We start from the raw sequence: 20,144 nt of genomic DNA on the forward strand, positions 1-20,144 counted from the left end.
TCCAAGTTGTCATTTCTATTTTTCTGTGTGTATTTTCAACTAATACTCTAAAATATATTTTTCTTCATGCATGTGTATTTTCCCCACCCTGCGCCAAGCCTCCCTGCCCTGCACAAAATCAGTCATGCCCCTTTAATCTCTATGCAAGAACCCGTAGTGAGTTTGGAACACATGCCACATGTAGGGGAGGCGGTGGCCTAGTGGCATTATCGCTAGACCATAATCCAGAAACTCAGCTGATGTTCTTGAGGGACCCAGATTTGAATCCCACCATAGCAGATTGTGGAATTTGAATTCAATAAAAAATATCTGGAATTAAGAATCTACTGTTGACCATGAAACCATTGTCGATCGTCGTAAAAACACACCTGGTTCACTAATGTCTTTTAGGGGAGGAAATCTGCTGCCCTTACCTGGTCTGTCCTACATGTGACTGCAGACCCACAGCAATGGGGTTGATTCTTAATTGCCCTCTGAAATGGTTGAGCCAGATACTCATTTGACATGTTCATTGTTCTGCTGCTCTGGAAGTATCTTCTATATTAACAGCCTTGAAGTTCAATATCTTTATCTTGTTGGATAGAACTAAAATATTCCTGCACCTTCCGACTTGGATTCTCCACTGATGACCCTGTCATCACCATCTGCTCCTGCTCACCTGAGTCATCAGGTAAAAACCTAAAGCATCCTTAATGGTTCCATCAAAATGTAAATATCGGCGCTCGTGCATAGTCTGTGTGAATCCTGTGAGTGAGAAATCATTGTCTAATGGTTTGAAAACCCTGTAAGATCCTGTGACTCTTAAAGATATGGGACTGGATTATACCTACACTCTGGTACTTGCTGAGAGAGAGCAGGTGAATTGAGGGGAGAGAGGGTGGATAAATTGGTAAGGGAAGGCGTTATCTTCCTTTTGCCATACTGTCTTGCCAGTAGTGGGGAAGATAGCAGATGGCCATCCTACCCAGAGGCCAATTGAGTATTCACTTGGCCAATTGAGGGCTTCTTCCCACCACTGTTGATATTTTACTAGCAGAGGGTAGGCTGTCCATAACATGGAAGAGTTGCCTCATGACCCTGATGGACTCCCAGGAGACTGGCTGGGAGTGGTGTACCCCCTATCCTGGTTATCTTTAGCTTACAGAGGGGCTCAGGTTTCCAGATCAGCAACAGCTGTACCCACAGCAATGTGTTGCTACCTGACCTCAATAATCCCTCTTGCACTACCCTCCCCCCCCACCCTCCCTTGCTGGAGCCTGCCTGCCTGCCTGGCCTCAGTGCCCAAAACCCCACTTATTTGGTTGGAAGAGCCAAGTCCATTGAATACTCTTTGTTTTCTTTTCCCCTGAATTAACAGCCCTGTTACATTTTAAAAGGCTTCATTAGACCCAGTCTTTACTCTGGGGAGGAAGGGGCGGGATAGAGTTAGGCTCGTCAGCCTCCGAAGCAGATTGTAATGCATGGGGATGGGTTGAGTGCCAATCAGGCTGCTAAAAAGGCCTGTTTCGGTTCTCTGGTACTTCATCTCAGTTGTTTTGGAAGCTATGGGGCCTTCCAGCCCCATCCCTCATATCTCCTCATCCCATGCCTCCTCACACCCCTCTCAAAACCGCCCATGCCAACCTATGCCCTACACCAAACCCCTGGTCCTTCCTATCCCTATGTCAAAGCTTCCAAAACCTCAGATTCAAAATGGGCAGACTTTAGGAGCCATGGGGCGGTAAAGAAGAATAAACCATCAATCTAATACAGCTCTCACTCATAGCTGATAATGGAAAATAGTCCCATTCATGAAACCCATTAAAAATGTTTAATTTTTCATGCGCTTAATTTCTTGCAAAAACAATCAAACTTCTATTCAGCCACCACCTCAATTGTCATTTGATAGCCCTTTTAAATTGTTGTGAGCTGTGAATTTAGAACACCCTGTTGCAATTATTTCAGCTTTTGAAACTCAACCAAACATACATAATGGCTCGTAGGAAACATCAACAAAGATCTCTATTGAAACTGTATGAAGTGGTAATGTCGCACCAGATGGCCTGTCAGTCAAAGCTGTCCAGCAGATTTTTTTTCCCTTACTGAGAATTTCAGCCTGTTTTCTTTTCATGTTTAAATGGCCGGGAAATTTAAAACTTCAGATTATAACACTTAATCTGATCTTAATTGACCTTCAAGAGTATTTGCGTCTACTCCATCAATTCATTATTCCCATAGTTTGTGTTAAGACTTTTGGAACAGCCAAAATGGACTCTTTTGAATTCAGCGCTAGGTTTAAATGACTCTGCAGTGTACAGGTTTCCATCTCGTGTGAACTACATCCCATTCATTTCTTCTGGTGGTGTAAATTGGACCTGTTGGGACTGGGTTGCATCTTCCAGATTTCTGAAAAATCCGGCCCAAAGGATCATACCTTTCAACCAGTGTCCATAAATCCTCCATCATCAAGTCTGTGTATGTCCTGTCCATCAGTTCCAAATGAGAGGTGGCAGTACAATGATATTCACCATGGACCCCATGATAGCTTATCAGGTCAAAAATAACCAAGGAAACCTCCTTAATTATTAACTACCATCCTACATCAACTAAGGAATCAGTATTCCTTCATTTTGAACAGCTGATGAAAGAAACATGCCTAGTCTGGCAACTACGTACTTCAGCACTAGGGCCAACTCAATTACAGTTAGTGCTACCAACGATTCTTGGTGATGGGCATTCATGTTTGTGTGTTATGATCCTGTCAGGAACTTTTAGAAGTTTTAAAGAGAATTCTGAACATCCAGTGATTAATTGAAAGAACTAGGCCGCAGTACTTCACGTCTTTAAACAAAGAAAAGCTTTATCATGTATCAAAAGAAATCAAACAATGCTAGAATTATTATATCAACACTGTACTTATAAAAATTTATGCTATAAACTAAGTTTTACTTTTTGCTTTTCCCTTAAGAGTTCCTTTATATGTTACAAGATTCTTAAAGTTTACTGAATTCGTCTGGGATGAACCCAAAGGTATTCCTTCTGGAATTCACTTTAAATTCTCCTCAGTGTTTCAGCTTTTCTTGGAGGCATTTAATTTTTATGAGGATCCTTCCTTAGCTTTTGGCTGAGTGATCTTCAAAACCTCATGACAATGGTCGTCTTAGCTCTAATTTAGAATTTACTGCATTTTCCAAGCAAACTGCTTTCTGCCACGAGGCTAACTGTGAGGGCAATTGAACATAAGAACATAAGAAATAGGAGCAGGAGTAGGCCATCTAGCCCTTCGAGCCTGCCCCGCCATTCAATAAGATCATGGCTGATCTGTCGTGGCTCAGTTCCACATTCCCGCCCTCTCCCCATAACCCTTAGTCCCCTCTCTTATCAAAAACCCATCAACCCGCGTCTTAAAAATATTTAGTGAGATAGCCTCCACCACTTCAACAGGCAGAGAATTCCACAGATTCACCACCCTTTGAGTGAAGAAGTTCTTCCTCAACTCCGTTCTAAACCGCCCCCCCCCTTTATCTTGAGGCTGTGCCCCCTAGTTCTACTGTCGTTTCTGAGCGGGAAGAGTCTCTCCACCTCTATCCTATCCATCCCATTCATCATCTTATATGTCTCAATGAGATCTCCCCTCATTCTTCTAAACTCTAATGAGTACAAGCCTAGTTTATTCAGCCTCTCCTCATAGCTCAACCCCCTCAACTCCGGCAACAGCCTAGTAAACCTCCTCTGCACTCCCTCCAAGGCCAAAATATCCTTGCGTAAGTACGGCGCCCAAAACTGCACACAATACTCCAGCTGCGGCCTCACCATGCCCTATACAGCCGCAGCAAGACCTCCCTACTTTTATATTCAATCCCCCTTGCTATGAAGGCCAGCATCCCATTAGCCTTCCTGACCGCCTGCTGCACCTGCAGGCTGGGTTTTTGCGACTCATGCACAAGGACCCTGAGGTCCCTCTGCACCGTCGCCTGCTGCAGTTTTTCGCCACGTAAGTAATAATCCTTCCTACCATTATTCCTACCAAAGTGGACCACCTCGCACTTGCCAACATTAAATTCCATTTGCGAGTTCCTGGCCCATTCGCCCAGCCTATCTAGATCCTTCTGTAGACTCTCCACACCCTCCGCGCAATTTGCCATTCCACCAATCTTGGTGTCATCAGCAAATTTCGACACCATATACTCGGTTCCCTCCTCCAGATCATCTATACAAATGGTAAATAGCTGAGGCCCCAGCACCGACCCCTGGGGCACTCCACTAGTCACCAACCGCCAATCCGAATAGCACTCATTGACCCCCACTCTCTGCCTCCTATTTGACAACCAATCCTCTATCCATGCTAAAACCATCCCCCAACTCCATGTCCCCTGACCTTCTGCAACAACCTCTTGTGAGGTACCTTGTCGAACGCCTTCTGAAAATCAAGAAAGACCACATCCACCGGCTCTCCTCTATCCACCGCCCTAGACACATCCTCATAGAACTCCAGTAAATTTGTCAGACACGAATTCCCCTTAACGAAACCGTGCTGTGTCTGCTCTGTCAAGCAATTCCCCTCAAGATGCCTCGCTATTTCCTCCTTGATGACGGATTCTAACATTTTACCTACAACAGACGTTAAACTAACCGGCCTATAATTCCCTGCCTTTTGCCTGCCACCCTTCTTAAACAACGGCGTAACATTAGCCATTTTCCAATCTTCCAGCACTTCCCCGGAATCCAGCGACGTTTGGAAAATAACCACCAAGGCATCCACTATCACCTCTGCCATTTCTTTCAGAACCCTCAGATGCATTCCATCCGGTCCTGGGGACTTGTCCACAATCAGCCCCTCCAGTCTGTCGAGCACCGCCTCTCTAGTAACAATAATGTCATTGAGACCCTCCAGTCCTACCACCTTTCCATCTCTAACACCCGGCAAATTATTCACGTCTTCCTCCGTGAAGACCAAAACAAAAAAGTTATTCAAGACCTCCGCCATATCCCCATCCCCTACCACTAACTCCCCCTTCTCATCCTCTAAGGGTCCAATGTTCACCCTAGCCAGCCTCTTCCTTTTTATATATTTACAAAAACTCTTGCTATCCTTTTTTATATTAAGCGCTAGCCCAGCTTCATAGTTTCTCCTACCCTTCTTTATCAAATTCTTTGTCAATCTTTGTTGACATTTAAACCTCTCCCAATCCTCTTCTCGCCCACTACTCTTAGCTACTCTAAACGCCTCCGCTTTTAATTTAACACTTTCCTTCACCTCCTTCGTTATCCACGGCTTATTACCTCTCCTCCTACGGTCCTTTTTGACCATCGGAATAAATTTCTGCTGAGCACCAAGAAAGATCTCCTTAAAGATCCTCCACTGCTCCTCAGCAGACCTACCTTCCAACGCGCTCCCCCAGTCCACATTCGCCAATTCTTCTCTCATCCTATTGTAGATTACTTCATCTGGTTCCAGCCTGGAAAGATCTTCCAACTTCTTCCTCCTTCACAAATTCCAAAATTGAACTTTAGCCCCACTCAAATTCTGCACGATGAATGATAAATAAGTATTTTCTTGGCTTAAGATACAAGCCCTGCTAACATTTATATCCTTCCCCCAGTTGAGTGAGCTGTAGCTTATATAAGACCAAAATTGTAACTGTTTTCTCTGAGAAGGAGCCAGATAAATTAAGCAAAGGAAACTTCTATCCCCATCTTCATAACAATATGGCATAACTAGTAAGTTCCAGGTAGAAGTATAAATTAATGATCTTTTACCTTCAACACAACTCTTTTATTCTGTAGTCCATATGCATATTTATACCTCTAATGGATATGATTGCCCTCTCTCCATACTTGTTGTCCCTACAAATAAACTTTGTTTACCAACTGCTTTTAGCTTCTTTTCATCTGCAAACTACATAAACAATTGAAAACTTTTACTGAGACAAAGGTCAACTTTCTGGCTCCATTGTAAATCCAGAGATGGGTCATTCATTGTTTACATTTTACACTTCTATCTTTGAACTTGTATGATTAACTTAAGTGTCATCAATCCAAGCTTGTTTGACTTGCGTACACATTAGATGCACACCAGTTTCTCAAACAAGTGTTTCTATTTATCTTGCATTTAATGCTTTAATTCCTAAAACTAAAAGTTACATACTAAAACATATGTATTATGAACTAGATATTTGCTATAATATGTCAGTACACTTACGTACATCACTTTTGGTTAATGTGTCTGTAGCTTTAAACGACTTTGTTCCACCTCGCATTTAGACACTTGCTATCCAAGCAGTATATGGCCTCTTTATTCTTCCTACCAAATGCAACATCTCACTTTTTTGTCTATTGAAATCAATTTGCCAATTATAGATGCATTCTGCCAGTTTACATTGTTTTGAGTTTTGTCATGTTCTTCTTTTCCCCAGTTTTGGACAAGGTCAGCATTTATTGACCATCCCTAATTGTCCTTGAGATGCTGTCATTTTGAACCATTGTAGTCCATGTAATGTAAATATAATCACAGTGTTGCTAGGAAGAAAGTTCCAAAATGAATTTGTCAATTAATTCCACCTATCTTAAATGTTTTCATATCTTTTTTTAAGAACATAAGAAATAGGAGCAGGAGCAGGCCATCTAGCCCCTCGAGCCTGCCCCGCCATTCAATAAGATCATGGCTGATCTGACGTGGCTCAGTTCCACTTTCCCGCCTTCTCCCCATAACCCTTAATCCCCTTGCCTATCAAAAACCTATCTACCCGAGTCTTAAATGTATTTAGCGAGGCAGCCTCCACCACTTGAACGGGCAGAGAATTCCAGAGATTCACCATCCTTTGAGAGAAGAAGTTCCTCCTCAACTCCGTTCTAAACTGCCCCCCCCTTATCTTGAGGCTGTGCCCTCTAGTCCTACTGTCCTTTCTGAGCGGGAAGAGCCTCTCCACCTCGATCCTATCCATCCCATTCATCATCTTATATGTCACAATGAGATCTCTCCTCATTCCTCTAAACTCTAACGAGTACAAGCCTAGCTTATTCAGCCTCTCCTCATAGCTCAACCCCCTCAACTCCGGTATCAGCCTAGTGAACCTCCTCTGCACTCCCTCCAAGGCCAAAATATCCTTGCGTAAGTGCGGCGACCAAAACTGCACACAGTACTCCAGCTGCGGCCTCACCAGTGCACTGTACAGTTGCAGCAAGACCTCCCTACTTTTATACTCAATCCCCCTCGCCATGAAGGCCAGCATCCCATTCGCCTTCCTGACCACCTGCTGCACCTGCAGGCTGGGTTTTTGCGACTCATGCACAAGGACTCCGAGGTCCCTCTGTACCGTAGCATGCTGCAGTTTTTCGCCATGTAAGTAATAGTCCTTCCTACCGTTATTCCTACCAATAATTATTATTATTATTATTATAACCAATAATTATTCCTACCTATTTATCTTTTCTACTGTCATGCCAATTTTATTAGTACACCTGGTAAATCCTGAAGCAAGTTTATTCTTCAATATGTCATTTCCTTTGAGTGCATCACTCAGTAAACCTATCTATATTCTGATTTTGATTTAGTTATTTATGTATCAGGAGAATACCATAATTTTTTTCCTGTCCTTTGATTTAATTTCATTTTTTTTGCCTTCTTAATATCTTCTTGACTTTTTCCAAAACTGTTCATATTCCCTTTTGATATCCTCTTCTTTATTGTCTGCATACTCAGTGAATACCTGAATTGTGATTTTAATTTATACCTCATAGCCATGAATTTGAACAGGGAATGCAAAAGAGCAAGAGAATCTTGATGTAGGATTACTCTCCATTGATAATTTATGATGGAGATAAATAACCTGCTAATTTAAATGATTGTGACATGTAGGCAGCTGGACCTTTGCATGCTTCAGTAGGGATTACAAAACTGAAGTTAGCATGAGTTAAATCTAGTCTTCACTACTTGTTATAAAACAGCTTGCATATCTTAAAGCAAAGGTGCATTGTGGTTGTAATAGATGTTTAAAAGTGATTTTGATGTGGTGAACATTCATTAATGGCATTACATGATAGGGAGTATGTTCCAAGACTTTCTGACACAGCATTAGTGGCCTTGGCATAAGAAGCGTAGAGAAAGAGATTATCCTTTTCATCAGTTAACCACAGGAGACCTCCAGAGAAATGGTGTGATGACTTCAGCCAGGCTGACGCTGGCTTGCTAGAGTATAAACTGCCTGATGAATCCTAATTGATGGTTAAATCAGGGAGCCTCATGCTCCGTGTTTAAAGCAGATGTGTCAGACTCCCAGTCTGCATTCAACAGGGAGCAACTGGAGAACTGACTGTGTATAATGTATGGTGTAAATAAAGTAACTTGGTGACAACTTTTTGCCTCTGTGGAGTTATTACAGTGGCGATGAGGAAAAAGTATTGACCTGAAGGAACTTGCTGAATCACTGTACTTATTGAGGGTAAGCCATTGTTGAGAAAACATGCTGCTGTTCGGGAAGTTGAATTCTTCTGACCCCACAATAAAGGACTGGGCTCAATATGTGGAAAGGATGAAGTATTTCTTCAGGGCAAATGACATAAGCTTAGATGAAAGCAAAGGGTTATCCTGCTGACTGCATGTGGACCAGCAGCTTTTGTGATTATGTGCAGTTTAACTTTCCCAAAGGCACCAAGTTTTTCCAAGAGTTGTCAAACTTAATTCAAGAATATTATCACCCAAAGTCACCTTTGATCCTGTAGAGGCACCATCTTTACTCCACATTTAGAGAATTGGGAGAGTCAATCACCAGTTTTATAACAAGGCTAAGACGTTTGGCAGAGGCTTGCGAATTCAGGGGGACACCAAATGAGATGCTCCAAGACCAATTAGAGTGCAGAACTATATAGAATATAGAAACACCTGTTGGTGGAGGCCCAGCTGGACTGTAAACAGGCACTACAGCTAGCTTTGTTGTTAGAAAAAGCGGCACGTAGAGTGCATGAGCTCCAAGGTATCCCGATGGAGGTAGAGGCCAACACCAGGGAGACTAGATTGGGTCTCTACCACTATGGGGCAGGCCACTACATAGCAGCCCTCCGGAAGGATTCGGATACAAGGGAGCCGAAGTCCACCTATAAAACCACATCTAGACAAGATCAGGTTAAGTCCAGAGTGACAGCAGTTCCTGTAGAGCCCCGCCCGACATGACATTGCAATGGTTGCCAGTGTCAGGATGCACAGAGGAAAAGCTAGTCTCCTAGACTAACATGGCCAAAAAGAACACATAGGCCGAAGGACAGGAGAATGCACAAACTGGAGCTCCCTCCACCTCTGACGAGGAACAGTAACGATGACAAAATCAGAATTCACCAAATTGTCAATGAGACTGAATGGTCATCCAATTTTAATGGAGGTGGACAGAGGTGCAGCCGTATCGGTCATGGGGAGACATTGTTTAAAAAGGTACGCACTGGGCTGTAACCCTTAGCCTGACCAAAACTTCGGCAAGGCTAAGGACCTATATGGGGGAACCATTGAAAGTGATGGATACAACCCGTGTGCCAGTTACTTATGGGAAACAATTAGTTAGGCTCCCATTAATGATAGTGGAAGGTTCGGGACTGAGCCTATTATGGTGAAATTGGCTAGAAGACAGCTAGATTGGACAAAGATCTTTCAGCTGGAAAATGGTTGCCTCAGTGAGGCCCTGAGCAAATATCTGGAGGTTTTTCAGGGAGGCCTGGAGACAATCAAAGGAGTCAGGGCAAAATTGTACATCGTCCTGGAGGCTGTCCCAAAGTTTTGCAAAGCCTAACCAGTACCACTTGCATTAAGGGAAAAGGTCAATGCGGAAATCAAAAGATTACTGCGCAAAGGAATGGTAAGCACCTGCAATTCCTGTCTTAAAGCCAGATGGCTTGGTGCGCATTTGCGGCAATTTCAAACAGTTGATGAATCAGTACTCTCAGCTAAACAAATACCCGTAATGAGGACATCGTCTAGGTAAATTGCAGCCTGTGGTAATCCCTGTAGGATGCTCTCCATGGTCCTTTGGAATATGGCACGAGCTGACGAAACCCCAAAGGCAATCTTTTGCACTGGAAGAGGCCTTTCAGCATAAAATTCCCAGGATTGAGGACCTTTTCACAAATTTGGCAGGAGGACTCCTGTTACAAAACTGGACGTGAGCCACGCATACCTGCAACTACGGCTGGACAAGGATTCACAAGAATTCGCCACAATAAATACGCTGCCACACCATCCAGGAGCTATGGGCATTTTTAGGACTGGTAACATACTACGGGAAATTCATACAGAATAGGGCCTCCATTCTGAATCCCCTCCACCAGTTGCTAAAAAAGGGACAAACTTGGGCATGGCCATCCCACCAGGACAGGGCCTTTAAGAAAATTAAACAGCAACTTTCATCCAAAAATGTATTGGTACATTATGACCCTAAGAAAGAATTGGTACTCACCTGTAATGCGTGCCCATACGGAATGGGTGCATTCCTAGCACACAGATGGCAGAACAGACAAGAGCGACCAATAGCATATGCCTCCAGGACCCTGGCAATGACAGAGCTAAGAAATGCCCAGATTGAAAAGGAAGGACTGGCGATAATCTTTGCAGTCGAAAACTTCACCAGTATTTATATGGGCGAAAATTTACAATCGTAATGGATTATAAACCCTTGCTGGGTCTACTGAAGGAAGACAAAGCAGTGCCACTGATAGAGTCAGCCCGATCCAGTGTTGGGCATTATTGCTGGTGGCATATCAGTATCAATTGGGGCATTGATCAGGCACTAGAGTGGCAAATGCCAGTGCCTTAAGATAGCTACCGTTACTGGACACCCCACCATTGGTACCCAGAATGGAGCAGACCATGATGATGTTAAAATTTATGGATACCCTATCTGTGGATGCACACAATATATGCCAGTGGACGCAAGAAGACCATCTATTGGCAAAGTAAAGCACCTGGTGCTAACTGGGCAGCTGGAAAGACTAGTCCATCCACAGTTCCACCCATACTGAAGCAGGAGGGAGTAGATCACGTGGAAGACGGGATACTGCTCTGAGGAGCACGGCTCATCAATGGGGCAGAAGGCACCACTGTTAGCCTTGCTGCACCCGTGGGAAAGGCCAGGCAGACCATGGTCACGACTCCATGTCGATTTTGCAGACCCGTTCATGGGGTCCTGGTGATAGTAGATGCTATTCCAAGTGGTTAGATGTCTATAAACTAAACTTGGTAAACATGATCGTAACCGTTGAGAAACTGCGCACCCCGTTCACAATGCACGGGATCCCAGAAGTATTAGTTTCGGATAATGGTTCAGTGTTCACCAGCCTACAGTTCACAAAATTTATGAAATCAAATGGGATCGGGCACGTCAAAATGACACCTTATCACCCGACATCAAATGGGCTAGTGTAGGGAGCAGTCCAGATGTTAAAGGCCGGGTTGAAAAAACAGCCAGTGGCCTCATTAGAGACAAAACTGTCGAGGTGTTATTTGACTATAGGACCATCCACACACCACAACAGGAACTACGCCAGCAGAGTTACTGATGGACAGATGGCCCTGCACCAGATTGAGTGTTGTTGCCAAACTTGGGAAAAGTGGAAAAATACCAGGAAGCCCAGTACAGAGGCCATAACAATAATCGCCAAAGAGAGGCACTTTGAAGCAGCAGAGAGAGTTTGGGTCAGAAATTATGCAAATGGACCCACCTGGTTAACCAGAACAGTCAAGTCCAGGATCGAACCGGTATCATATCGAGTACAGGTAGGTGAGGCAGTGGTAAGGTAACAGCTGGACCAGGTCCGGGCCTCAAGCTCTCCACCCATTCTGGAGCCGAGTCCACCCTGCAGCCCTAGGGAAGAGCAGGGTCCCCCTTGACAAGCCAATACTGCCTCCCCTGTACGCTTGATGGGGACCTCAGTATCCAAAATGGACACAGGACAAAGCTGCAGCCCTGCCACCTGAAGTGGATGAGGGACCAGACCTCCAGTGATCGCGGCAGAAGAAATGGGCGCCCAACCATTACACACCGCCAACATCAGAGGCTGAGTTGAGCATCCTGACCCAGCGCTCAAGCACAGGAAAAGACCCCTGATGGAAGCAAACCAAGGGCATTCCTTTGACTTTGGGGGGGAGGAGTGTGATGACTTTAGCCAGGCTAATGAAGTTGGCTTGCTAGAGTATGAACTGCCTGATGAGTCTTTGTCAAAAGAGATGCCTGATGAGTCCTCATTGATGGTTAAATCAGGGAGCCTCATGCTCTCTATTTAAAGCAGGTGTGTCAGACTCCCAGTCTGCATTCAGCAGGGAGCAACTGGAGAGCTGGCTGTGTACACATGTATGGTGTAAATAAAGTAACTTAGTGACGAGACTTTCGCCTCCGTGGAGTTATTACACAGGGTGAAGACAATGCGGGCACATAGCTGTTGTGATTAATGCTAGGATCCTAACCTCAGATCAAGGATACAGTGCTGCAAAAGGTTTAATGATCTTACATGAGTGATCAAGGTTAGTTCAGTACATGTATTTTCAATTCCCATATCCCAACATCTGTGCCACAAGCCTCACATCCTGCTGAATGCCACGTTTCTTCTGCCAGGAACACCAGAGGTCTGGTTCCTCGTCCACCTGCATCACTTGTGTAACAACAATCTCCAACAATCAGGACCCATAGCAACATTCATAACTTTTCACTCACATACATAGCACTGCAAGTCTTACACATCTCACAGCTTGCCCACCTGCTAACTATTCGATCATGACTACCACATGACACAAACTAATTACACTATCTCATTAACATGTTGCCCTCTTTCTTGCAGGACAAGGTGGTGCAGAACTGGAGGCAACAACAGCTAATGAGCACAGAAATTGTAATTTCTCTGATGGAGGAGAGGTGAAGTATGGCTGAGAAAATGCCCTGGTGGGTTGAAACCATCAAAATTGACAATACCCTCAAACCTAATCCCACTTCCCCTCATTGCACATTATCTTCTGATTTATATACTGCAGATGATGTGAATATGTACCTCTTGCTTTCTCCACACTGCAACCTTACCCTTGTGCCGTTCTTTTAGAAGACTTTGTTAGAGCTTGGAGCCCATTGGAGGTTGTGGCTTTGTGAATCTGACTTGGTGTCAGAAAATTACTGCTACTATGATCCTTTGATTGACTTTTGGAGTTTACACGCAGCTGTAGTTATTTGGATTTACCTTTTTAGACTAACAACTTGCATTTATAAGATTGTAAATGTCCCAAGACAAAGAAGAAATGGACTCCAAGCTGCATAAATAAATAATCAGACAGGTGAATAAATGCTTAGTCAAAGAGCTAGGATTTAAGGAGTTTCTTAAAGGAGGGGAGAAAATGGTGGGAAGGTTTAGGGAAGGAATTTCAGAGTGTAGTCAGTAGAAAACATGGTCATCAATAGTGGGGTAATGGAAATCAGGGGTTCATATGACACCAAAATTGCAAGAATGGAGAAATCTTGGAGGGTTGTAAATTTCAAATCCCAAATGCCAAATTCCCATTACATGCATCTTTTCAGTCATTATTTGTAGCAACAACTTCACAACTTGTTGCCCTGCAGTTTAGTGTGAAAAATAATACAAATACACTTTTTCTGATGTAATATTAATATTCTCCTTTTTAATGACAGACCCATTGTTCAATATATTCAATTCCTCCACAGATCTGGATTGTCCAAGATCTGTTTGTACTTTCTGCAAGAAATTTGTGTACCTGGAAGATGTTTACCTCATCCACTTCTTTAATCATAAATTGTAATCTCAAATTGTAGGAGTAGCATATTGCAAAAGTAGACTCACAAGTTTACAATGTTGAGATCAGTGGGATAGTTGCAAAATCCTCAAAAAAATAGTGTAATGAACGATGGCATTAAGCCGGTTTCTCTGGGTCTTTGCAGCTTTGCAAAGTTGTGGTGAGCGATCAGGAGAACCCCCACAGAAATACAACCCCTATGTGTATTAGTAAAATTCTAGTGTTAAGTCTCTCTTTATTTTTGATACATTTATCGGTAAAGGTCGCAATTATGTCCGTCTCTTGATACATACACGACACAACAGCAATTCTTATCCTTCCTCTATTGTTTGAGAAAAAAAATGGTCTTTAGGTTTCATCCCAGCGTTTTCTACAAAACCATAACATTGGGGTTATATTTGAGAATGGGAAATTTGTGCTGAGGCCCACTTTCCTTTTTATGTTTAAAGCCAAAATACTGCAAGCATTATGTCTGCTATTAAGTACAGAAAAAAGCCTTTGGTTTATGATAACCAACTATTCTGACCAATAAATTTTAAAGCATCTAAGCTTTTTGTCTTCTGTAAGTAGATTTCCTCTCACTGTAATCCCATATTGTAATGAAAGTTTGTTCCAACTCCAGATAAGTTGCTTTTCCCTCCTGAGCTTTAAGGGCAGGCACCTAAAACAAGTGAAAAAATGATAAATCAAATAAGATTATGAGCAATCAGGTGTAGTTAAACCAGTCAAATTACTATTTTCTATAAATATTTGTCCCCATAATCCACACCCCTCTAATATCAGCCTGCTGGGAAGGGGAGCTCCACCAACGACTCAACTGCCTGATTGTGGTCAAGGGAAGGTTCCTTGCTGAAATTAAGGGGACCCATGCCTGTAAAGGCACAACTCAGGTACTAGGCAGAGAAGGAGGCAGGCACTGCAATATTGGCCCTGTATCTCTTTGCAGCCTTTATGTCTTCCTTACAGCCAACATTCACCTAGCGTTACATTGTCAGAAAACTTGGATGCATTGCTCTTGTTATCTTCATCTAAGTCATTAATATAGATTCTAAATAGAGGATCCTTGTGCTACTCCAATAGTTCAACGCCCAATTTGAAAACGTTCCATATATCCCTCCTCTTTGCTTCTCCATTAACCAAGACTCCATCCATATTCAACTCCTTGACCCCCTTATTTTGTACATTAATCTTTAATGGAACACCTTATTGAATGCCCTTTGAAAATACAAGTATCCTAAATCTCCTTTAGCTACCCTAATAGTTACATCCTTAAACAACTCTAATAAATATGTCAAATATGATTTTCCATTTGTAACTGAGCACACTGTGCTTTTCCAAATGTATTGTAAATATGTTTGCCAAATAATATATCTCAGCGTTTTCCTGACAACTAATACAAGCTAACTAGAACATAGAACATTACAGCGCAGTACAGGCCGTTCGGCCCTTGATGTTGCGCCGACCAGTGGAACCAATCTAACGACCCTCTAACCTAAACTATTTCAATGTTACCCATATGCCTATCCACTGACCATTTGAACACCCTTAACTAGTCCATAGTTTCTTGTTTTCTCTCTTAAGCCATTTCTTTCATAGTGATATTTACCAACTCGCATTCTGCTAAGCCCATTCTAGACTTTAGGGGTGGGATCTTGAGCCCACTCTCTCCATCCATAGGAATAATGGCATGGGCTCAAAATGTGGAGAGTTCAGAAAACATGATTTCGCCAGTGAGATTGCATTTCCTGATTTTGAACGAATCTCACTGGCTGAGTGATGTGGAACATGCCGGAGAACAGTAGAAACCATTAGCAGGCATCATGCCGGATACTAAAGCCTTTCTGAGCATTCAGCTGGCGCGATGTTACATCAACGCCATTTACCACAGATCTATACAAGCATGAACCTGATGCTGTCACCTCTGAGGGGGATGTCGGAGATCAGCGCTAAGGTGGCCATGATTTCTTAGGCAGTCCATCACTCAAGGGGCATCAGGGAGAATGCAGGCGTTGCATAGAATGCAGCTCGGGGTTAGGGCCACAGTCATAATCAGGGTTGGGGGGGCTGTGGCTGGGCTGCTCAGAGGCCTTACCTTCCTTTCATGTTGCGTCAGCCCTTGCTCCAAAGAGTGTATTGGATGGTATGCAAGATGCCTTCTGAATCCCTCTTCCTGATGCTGATACATCTCCCAGCAACCAGAACAGGGTGGCAGGGCCACATTCTTGACACCTGAACATTGCCTAGGCCCTCCAGGTCCAGAGGTCACCTGCCAAGGGCATCACAGGCCCAGGGGCGCGGAACACAACCGACCACCTCCATCTCTAATGTTCATCCTGGGAGTCACCTAGATCTAGCGATTGATCATGTAAGATTAAGAAGTTGTAGGGTCACTTAGAGGGCATAGGTGAAGTCATGCACTGTGCCAAGGTTAGGGTAGTATGGACTTTAAATACTCATTATTAAATGTTATTGCACCCCACAGTTGTGACTGCTCTGTCTGTGATCCACCACCTCCCACAGGGATGACAGTACCCTAACCGTATGCATAGAGGTGCAGAGTACCAGTCTGAATGAGAGAGGGCCCTTCGGCCCACTCTGAGTCCCAATTCCCAGCATCTGTGCCAAATCCCTGACTGCTGGGGTACTTCAAGCACTCATCTGAAAATGCCGTTAGGGCAGAAGGGTCACTGGCCCCCACCACTGATGGGGGATTCACTGGTCTTGCACCTCTACAGTACAGGAGGAGGCCATTTGGCCCATCAAATCTGTACTGATAACAATCCCACATAAAAAACCATTCTCCGTAACCCAACATATTTACGTCACTAATCCCCCTAGCACTAAGGGGCAATTTAACATGGCCACTCAATCTAACGTGCACATCTTTGGTCAATGGAGGAAACCAGAGCACCTGGAGGAAACCCTCATAGTCACGGGGAGAATGTGCAAACTCCACGCAGATAATCACACAAGGCAGGAATTGAACCCAGGTCCCTTGTGCTGTGAGGCAACAGTGCTACCCACTGTCCCATGAGCTCCTCTGCCCCAGCCCTCACCACCCCCCCCTCCCCAAGAGGTCCCAGCTGGGTTGGGGGGTGGTGGTAGGCCCAGTGGACAGCCTGAGATGGCATCATCCGTACTCACCAGATGGTAGGACCAGCTCCCCCACCCCCCCAGCACTGATCAACTCACACCCAATGCATTGGTCTGCACGATGTTGCTTCACACTGTCGCTCAAATATGGGCCTGGGCGCCAGTGTGCAGTCAGAGAACAGGTAGGAATCAGACTTGTGTTGCGCCAGGGCAGCATCACAGCATGCCACATAGCAAGTCGTCATCACTCTCCTGCCTGAACCAGTATCTTGCTAATACAGGCAACCCAGGCCCATCATCCTAGTGTGATTTCAAGGGACCTGTAGGGCTGGGAGGTTCGGGGGTGATGTTAAAGCCGACGGGTTGAGAGTGGTGTGGCATTGGAGTTCAGGACACCACCCCTCTTATTGGGAGAACCTTGCATTGATCAGGGCCTTCCTCATTTCCTTGCTCTGCTGGACCCTTGCCACTGCTTGTCCTCCATCCCCTTACTCCTCCTCGGCCTCATCCTCCACCTCCTCCTGGATCTTTTTCTCCTCCCAAGGGTCATCCGCCTGGTTCCCCTCCTCCTCCAGGATGTTGCCCCACTGCTGCACAATGTCGTGGAGCACACAGCAGACCAGCGCAATGCGAGACACCCTCAGGGGGCTGTACTGGAGGGTACCAGTCCAGACAGTGGTACAGTATTTTCAGGGGACTGATACACCGCTTGATGATGGGTCAGGTGGTAGCATGGGCCTCATAGTGCCATCAGCTAAGCCCTCAGTGGGTAGATCTTGTCCTCCACAAGCCATCCCGTCAGCCTATGCTGGTACTTGAAGAGCCCAGGAAAGTCTGAGCTGTCTTGTATGCTTCTGGGGTGGCATGCACACAGCTGTGTAGGTAGGGGGAGTAGTGGGGTAAACATGTGGAATTACAGGGATAGGGTGGGGTGCTTTTTGAGAGTCAGTGCAGACTCGATGGGCTGAACAGCCTTCTGCACTATGGATTCTATGGGCTGCCATTGTGGGAAGCACAGCAGCATCAATGCAGTGTGAGGAGCTGTGTTAGCACCTGCTGAGCTCCCTTGATTGGAGCAACAGTTGCCAGGCCTGGTGTTTGTTACTGTTAGTGGGGCCTGGGCTGGAATCTCAGCAGGCAGCCACAGAGCCTGTCCGGCAGACAGGATAACCAGAGCGACATTTGTGGAGTTGGAATCCAAACTAATAAACAACTCCTAGGGGGGTCATTCAGTAGGCAGGACTAATGCGTGCAACATGAGCCCCAGGCCAATGCAACCCCCAGACCAGCATGTGCACCCGTGCACTCATGCAAGCCCCCCACCTCATCCCCATGCTTGACAGCATTTGAGATCTCTGCCCCTTGTGCCCGAGGTTGGTGCTCAGTAGTATTCCTTGCTCACTTTCAATACTGCTGTGCTTGAACCACATCTTTATAAAGCAGTAGTAATTTACGCTGGCATGACATCACGTCAAAGAGGTGGGAAGTGGGAGCACAAGCGTGCCAATCTTGCTAATGAAATTGAAATGCAGTGAAAGTCATGTTAAAAGCATTTAGGCACTGGGCGTGAATCAGATTTTTTAGCATTGCATGGTATTTTCCCAGTTCATTACATCGATCGACAGGTGCAGCGAGATGATAAGATTGTGTCCCATCGTGTTGACGTAGCTTTTCTAAGTTCTTCTCTGGTGGACTGTATACTGAGAATTGTCAGTGATATCATCTGTTGCAGCCCAAAAGGAGCTTTTTGCAGAAATGTCAAAGTCAGCGTGATCTTGTCAGTTACAGGCAGAGCTATCAGTGACCTAACATAAAGTTCAGGTTTTGATTGCAGTACATGGTATTACCAGTTACAAGCTATTTTCTGAAGCGAAGGCGCTTCACACATTGTATGCAGTAAAGTTGACTACCCATTGGTAATCCACTGTAGACAATGTCTTGTGTGAAATGTCCTTCTCCCACTTCTGCAAGCTGCTCCTGTTTTCTGCTGCCTTCCTTATTATTTCCAGTTCTTCCTCACAAAGACAGCTCTGCCAGATCATACATGGCTTCAATAAAACTGTTTCAAAGGCAATAATAAACTGTAGCACAATAGTAAAAACTTTATAGATGTCAGAATTAAATTTTCAGAGAAAACTGGCCAATGATGGTTGAAATATAAACAAGAATAATAAACCAGTAACTAACCCAAATCTAAAGGGCTCTTGTGTGACACAATATTGCTGAAGCGTCCTAGCTGGCTGCTGGTGTCACAAGTAGTCAGATGCAGAAACAGCCTAAACATGAATGGGTCTTAAAAAGAAGCATCAAATGCTTATTCTAATGAGTAATTGAAATAGTTACTTTGTGACACCTGCATAAGTGTACCAATCCACCATATTGAATGTTTAGGTACATAAGATGCCCAGAAAATCAGGTATAGCAGCATTGGATTTTTAAACACTTTTTCCCAAGTTCACCCATTGAGAATGGAGTATTTCCTACAGGAGGATGGATATGGGTTTCTGTTCATCTTTAACAAATCTTAATGTTACTTACCGGATTGTAGTACTGGTTCAAACTGCCCAAAGAGGCAAATCTCTTCTTGTCTCCGACGAACAATGCGCTGGATATTTGGTGGAAGACCAAGTGGATTGCGGGAGAAGATGATGGCATAGCCATCATCGCACGTTCCATCATCCTTCTGTCTACGGCAGGAATATGTAATGGCATAGTTATCGTAGTCGGTGTCAATAACCCAATATTGATCACCTAGAGAGCGAAATTAAAAATAGACAAGAGAAATATTGATAAATTATATATCAGATACTCTATCCATTGTCACAGTTTACAATAAGGTGAATCTTTTTCTGAATATGCATTACACTGGAATTTTGGAAAATAAAGTTTTTAACCTTTAAGTTGACACTGCCAAGGGGTGGGTCCTACTGGCAACCCCATAGCAGGTATTCGCTTCAACTGGGGGGAGGGGATGTGTGCCGGGACATCAGCCGCAACCCCTCCCCCCCAACCATCACCCCGATACCAGCATTTGGGTGGGGTCTTTGACATTAATTTGAGATTGGGATGCCCTTTAAATGTGGTATTCTCATATTTGGCATTGCTGGCATCTTTATGCCCCACCCCTCACAATGTTTGTGCAAAAAATAATGGTGAAGTTAACAATGCTCACTATTATTTTATGTGAAACTCGGGCAGCAACTTTTGCCTATGGTTATTTGGAACTGAATTAGAACATCTAGAAGTTATTGATTCAAATGCAACACTCCTCCATAAACTTTGAAAAAACAGCACCTCACCA

The 20,144-nt window shown here is 44.3% G+C and overlaps 1 protein-coding gene across 2 annotated transcripts in view; it reads right to left on the reverse strand.

The window, feature by feature from the left end:
- Positions 1 to 13,598: 13,598 nt before the first annotated feature.
- The window catches only part of LOC145346010 (purpurin-like), a 57,364-nt gene continuing 50,818 nt past the window's right edge, over positions 13,599 to 20,144 (reverse strand). For both annotated transcript variants that reach the window (XM_080193493.1, XM_080193492.1), the window contains 2 exons: positions 19,382 to 19,594; positions 13,599 to 14,411 (listed from right to left, as the gene is read on the reverse strand). In XM_080193493.1, the coding sequence (XP_080049619.1) occupies positions 14,398 to 14,411; positions 19,382 to 19,594 (227 nt within the window). In that variant the 3' untranslated portion in view covers positions 13,599 to 14,397. The remainder of the gene's footprint in view (positions 14,412 to 19,381; positions 19,595 to 20,144) is intronic.

The sequence above is a fragment of the Carcharhinus amblyrhynchos genome, chromosome 1 (genome assembly GCF_965287045.1).
Source record: "Carcharhinus amblyrhynchos chromosome 1, sCarAmb.v2.hapA, whole genome shotgun sequence".
Lineage (NCBI taxonomy): Eukaryota > Metazoa > Chordata > Chondrichthyes > Carcharhiniformes > Carcharhinidae > Carcharhinus > Carcharhinus amblyrhynchos.